We start from the raw sequence: 6,000 nt of genomic DNA on the forward strand, positions 1-6,000 counted from the left end.
GCACAGATGCTCGCCCATAGCTCCCCTTCGCCGGAGTATGGACCAATAAAGCTGCCTCGTGCAGAACCAGCCACATGAGCCTCTCATCTCTCTGGTCTGGTCTGGTCTGGCCTGGATGCTGCCCTGCAGAGCTGAGCTGGAATCACGAGCTGATAAACACTAAAGAGCTGACAGCCTCTGCAAGGGCCCTCCTGCCAGCAGCAGAGGGAAGACACTGGACCTTGGGAAGGCGATTCCTTTTGGGACCGGTCACCCCTTCCTGGGTCAGAGCTACTGACCCCCTCACCAGCTGCAATACCTATACACGCACCTATCTGGATTCTTCCTACATCTAACAAAGTAGCTGATGAGCTGACTTCACGCTACTGTATATGTCCAGCATATACTTTAAAACTGACTTTCCTAGGATCATCATCATTAGGGCATTATTTACATCATTTCTAGAGCCAAATCCTATTTTTTACTCAATATTCACATGAAAAAAATTGTACACTCTCATCTCAAACTCACACTAAGTAATAATACTTATTATCAAAACCCCAAGCTTAACTGAAAAGCAGTGTCACTGCCATTAGATAACTAACCAAGTTGCTGCTGAAGCTGAGGGAGTTGCAGGTCATTGAAGTGTAGATGTTAAGAATATCTCCTCATTTTTTGCCACTTAACGTTCTGGTATGCAGATTACTCAACAGTTTAAACCAGTTCATAGATTCCCAACTATAAAAATAGTATAAAAGAACAGTCTCTTTCATATACGGAACAGCACTTGAGGGGCTGGGGTTGGAATAGAAATAATCTTCAATCCAAGGAGGGGTAGGAAAAATCAGAATATTTGTTAGGAAGCATGAACATAGAAGTACTTTAGAAAAGGCATGCAAATGCTTGTAAATCTGGAATTTAAGACTAGTAGCTGACATTCCACAATTAATACAAGAGTTCTAACAACTTAACACTGACTTATGAAAACTCCAGGCATGGGCCAGATCACTGCTTTACTAGGCAACCAACACCACCAAAGGATTACTCAGAGTTTAAGTTTTAAAGACTAGACAGCAAGGGGAACATGGGTACAGACAACACACAAAAGGAAATGCTACTCAACATAAGAGGCAGCAATTTTAGCACACAGGTCTAATTTACCAAATAGAAAAAAAAGTCAGGGAGTAGTGAATAGGCCTTGCTAAGTTTGAAATAGAATTTATGTCCTTGTTATGTGACACAGACACAAATCAAACCAAAAAAAAAAAAAAAAAAGGCACAAAAGTATGTTTGAAAGCTTCCTAGATAAAAAGAGTTTTGCTGCCAGAGAACAGGCAGAATTTATTTCTTCCATCTTAAGAAAGTAAAATGAAAATTATGCTCCTGTGACTTTCAAGGTTCTTCATAGTCGGTTTGCTGAAGTGACGAGAGATGCAGCAGACAAAAGCAAAAGTGCACGGTCGTATCCACATCCAGATAAAATTACCTTTACATCTGCCATGAAAGCAAATGAAACAAGATGATTCTATTTCCTGGTCTTGACAGATCTAAGCGACATTAGAAGAGGTGTGAAAGAAGGGTATGGATGAGACTGTTCTCTTGAGACTTTACATACACTATCTTACAGGAATAAGCTTTAAAGTCTTGGATTTCAAAAGGCAGAAGAAGGAAAGTCAAGAGATGATGACTATCTTACAAATTTAACTGACCAGAATGGTGGACCTGGTCACTTCAGATCATACGAAAATCAAATCAAAACAATCCAATTTACAAGTGAGGACTACGACAGACTAGAAAAGAAAAATCGATATTGACTTGTACCCCTGGGTGGCACTGTTGGCCAACTGAAAACTGAAAAAAGCACTATCACAGGAAAATGCACACACATGTACACACAGCTGCCACAGGAACTGAATTCAACCTAGTTTGCAGTTATGTCTATTTAAGTGCATTTTTTTCAGTCACTCCTACCTTAACAACTTTCTTTAATTAACCCAATGATTTGTGCCAACCTTATTTTTCTGACCTAGTATGACAGAAACTTGAAGTACAGTATATTCTATTTGCCTCCCAATTTTATCTTTTTGAGAACAGGCCAATTGCAGACGATATAAATATCCCCAAAGTAGTTGCTTTTCGAGAAAATAAAGAACACTGGGTACAGGCTCACCTCATAGTTCTTAGAATGCTATTTTCCATTTTATGAGTGAGTACTAAATCCACCTTTTCGAAGAAAAGTGCTATCGGAAACTGACTAAAAGCTGCTTTATCAAAATATGCAAGTATATATAAACAGGAACACAAAATGGCATTTGCAAGTTGTTTAAAGGGTGCCCCAAGGATCTACCCAAGACCTCTCCTCCATCTAAAGAGGTCTTTCCCCCTAGATTACAAAGCCAGGCTCTTTCCATGATTCTGTGGCCCAAAATAGCTTGTATTCATTTCTGCACAGTGGTTCACCTTCAAAAAGCTGCCCACTTCTGCCCTGCTTATTTTTAAGATACTTCCCTGAAACACAGGGTTTGAACAGTATCTCCAATATATTTACTAAGCAAGAACTTCAGTCAAATAACCTCTGATAAAAGACACAAGCATCTTCTTTTAAAAACACAGCTTGCAGAGGAAAAAGTAAGCACTTGCATCTATCATTAATTCTAGGAGATTCTAGAGCCATTATAGACAAGTAGAGCAGGTAAAGATCACATCACTGACAAAGGCAGATGTTTAGCCAAGTCCCTCCTTAGTTATTTCTGACTGAGGCAGCTTTTCACTCAAGCCTGCCACCCACTGTCAATTTACAAGTGTCTTCCTCCCTGCTCAGTTCAGTGGACAAAGCCTCAGGAATTTCACTCCTGAGCCCAATACCTAACCTTCAGGCTTTTGCTAGGTGACTTGTGTTGCCTTCTGTAAATTTGACCCAAACTCATTTTCCTGAAGTCACAGACCAACCAAAAAATAGAAACCTCTTGAATTCCAGGTCAGATTCTCACCATCAGACAATTCTACCTTCCACAAGAGCAGAATTTTCATCAAATGTGTCACTACCAACACCCTCAACGCGTCTCATCTCCCACGAAAAAAGTAATGGTCTAAACAATCTAAATAACAACTAGATGTTTAAAGTAAAGTTTTGGCTTTGGAATTAAGACAAACTGATTATTCAAAATGCCGCTAATACAAAACACTACGTTTTCAGGGGCCTTTTAGTCCCCAGACTACTTGAGGATACTACCTTTTAGGGGGTTTTGCTAAACTTACAATACAGGTAAAGCAAGATATTTTCTTGTGAAAATCACCAGGACTAGTATGATTAAGGGAGTTTATAAAAATACAACAAACATGGGCACTAGAAAGAAGGCAATATTTCACTTGTTAAACACAATCACAAATTATACATGTAGAATACAGAAGGGATTTCAGTTGCAATTTTGTTATTCAATCTGCTCCCTACTTTCAGGATTCCAAGCTACACTATCAGAGTCACTGCAGTGAAGGCTGGTATTGATCTCCACATCCACAACCCGTTCCCCATTGTACATGCATCATGGATCTAGCAGGCTCATTGATCACACACATTGACAAACTTTTGTGTTTTCAGCACAGCCCAGATGTCTTTTGAAAGGTCAACAGGATGGGACATGAATGATCTAGAAAATTTCAGGGTGTTTAAAAGTCACCCAGGGCCTGTCATGGCAAGGTTTCATCCATCTGGAGGCAGGCTTTTGAGGCCTCTGCTATTTCCTACTAAAAAAAAGCAGGAATCCAAAGCCATTTCAAAGAAAAGCCCCATCCATTCCAGCTCCATATCCTGGCTTAGACCACAATCTCTCCTGCTCACCTTCCCTGTCTGTTTTGCTTACAAGTCTGTATCCATAGCAGCATTTCAGTCATGTCAGCTATCACAGTATCATAATATGCATTCTACCACATTCACCTAATTAAAATGAACTGTATTGCAGTCTTAAGTGCAATTGAATTAACGGTTCAAAACAGCACACACTTCATATCTGCCAGTTTTAATTCTAGAAAAACTGCAGTGATAAGGAGTAAAGACTTCACACCAATGTGTAACAAAACTACTTGCAAACAAAGAACTGGCAACCTCTAATTTCATCCAAAAACTACACAGGAAACAAAACCAATGCATTTTACAGGATCAACTTTTTGCTTGAAATTTCACATAACAAAAAAATGCAGTGTAACCAGCCACAGCAATGACTTTGGACAAAAAACAGAGGCAGTAGAGGAAACCTCAAACTCAGATGGCATTTTTAGTCCGTCAGAAACAGTGCTTTCTATACAGTAATAAAAAGCCTGTTTGAATAGTCAGGTCTTTGGTCAGTTATCAACAGTTAGCATATACAGAAGTTAAACTATGTTATCAATCACTGCAAATGACTGACAAACTCTTAATACTGATGTGCTTTCATTAAAAAAAAAAAACATATCACGAGACTCAAATCAATGCTGTGTGTTTAAAAGCCAAAAGTTTCTAAAATTTTTAAGTTATTACAAAATCCAGATATTAATTCTGATTCCACATATCCCTTTCATCACAGTCGAAATCAGATTCCTAGCAAAAAAACCCCTCTTTGAGCCTACTTCTTTTTAGTAGCCATGCAACTCTAAAGCATCTGTAATGTCTATAATAAAGCACTGCAGTATCTGTATACATTTAAAATTAATAATAAGAGTACAGCATAATCCAAAAAGTACTTACGACTGGCAGTAAGCAAGGCGCAGTATGAAATGGGAGATATGATCTTTTCTTCTTGCCTCATAATCATCCTCAGCCAAAGCCTATAGAACATATTCTTATTATTTTGGAGAAATAATCTCTCCCAGATTAAAAATTTACAATCAATTTACCATTGGTCTTCAACAGTGTATTAATACTCATCTTTTAGACAAAAAATGCAAACTTATTGAGGAAGGGGGTTACCCTAAAGAAAGAATTATATATCTTCAAAGAAAAAATACACCTCTGACAAAACGACCGAACTGCAGTTCTAGAAATAGCATTTCATCACCTCTATTCTTAGTCATCATTGTTGAATGGCGTAAAGAAAGTAAAGTGCAAGAGAGTTCCATGTTTTCTTCTTTAAAAAAAGAAACTTCAGTTTCCGGAACTCAGCCTCCAGCTTGGTTTTGTATAAATCAGTACCTCTTACATAGCTCACACCAAGATTTTCAACTACTTTGAGCACTGGGCAAAAAAAGAAAAGGTCCATGTTAGAGACAACATGCTGAAATCGATTTCTCACGGCTTGGGAAAGGGCACAGGAATTGCTTCTAGTGGTATGAGGAGCAAAAAGGTGAGAAATATGGAGGATGAAGTGCAGCCTGTGAGTCCTGAACAGCTGGCCCAGTTCTGGGATCCATACTGCCAACAAGGAAAGGGAGACAGCTAACTGATGGATCAGTCTCAGAACATCGGTTTCAACTCTAACGGAAACTTGGATCCAGCAGTTTTCAGGACTTCAGGGGAAGCTCTGGCTGCCAGGCACAACGATCTGAAATGTAGTCCTGAGCCATCAAATATGTCACAACATCTACAGAAAGTGAAACGTGCTCATAAAAACCCCCGGTGTAAACCAAACTACACAGCCCCGACAGCTACAATGAACCCTCATTGTAAAATCTCTCTCAGCTCTCCGAAACGCCCAAAGCAACGCGTTTTCCCTTAGCGGGAGCTCATGGCAGCACGAACAGCCAGCCCAGCTCCCGTTTATGTCAGGGGAGCAGAACACCCAGGCCCGCCAGAAATACACACAGCCATGACAGGAAGGATCCAAGGCATCGAGCTAGAGAAGGGACGGGAGGAAGGAGAAGGGAAAGGGGAGAGGGGGGAGGAGGAGGGAGGTGGAAGGACGGAGGGAGGGAGGGAGGGAAGGAGGGAGAGACGCTACTCACGCTTCAGGCGGTCGATGGCAAAGCTCTCAAACTCCAGCAGGGAGATGCTTTCCGTGGGGGGCTCCAAGTAAAACTGTAGGCTGTGAGGGTACCGCTCCCGCGCGTCTA

General features: G+C 40.4%; 1 protein-coding gene across 1 annotated transcript in view; it reads right to left on the bottom strand.

The window, feature by feature from the left end:
- The window catches only part of PRIM2 (primase (DNA) subunit 2), a 97,334-nt gene that overhangs the window by 90,625 nt on the left and 709 nt on the right, over window positions 1-6,000 (bottom strand). The window contains exons 2-4 of the mRNA XM_008637662.2: window positions 5,893-5,997; window positions 5,083-5,185; window positions 4,700-4,780 (exon numbers count right to left, since the gene is read on the bottom strand). Of these exons, the coding sequence (XP_008635884.1) occupies window positions 4,700-4,780; window positions 5,083-5,185; window positions 5,893-5,997 (289 nt within the window). The remainder of the gene's footprint in view (window positions 1-4,699; window positions 4,781-5,082; window positions 5,186-5,892; window positions 5,998-6,000) is intronic.

This window comes from Corvus brachyrhynchos, unplaced genomic scaffold, assembly GCF_000691975.1.
Source record: "Corvus brachyrhynchos isolate BGI_N302 unplaced genomic scaffold, ASM69197v1 scaffold136, whole genome shotgun sequence".
NCBI lineage: Eukaryota > Metazoa > Chordata > Aves > Passeriformes > Corvidae > Corvus > Corvus brachyrhynchos.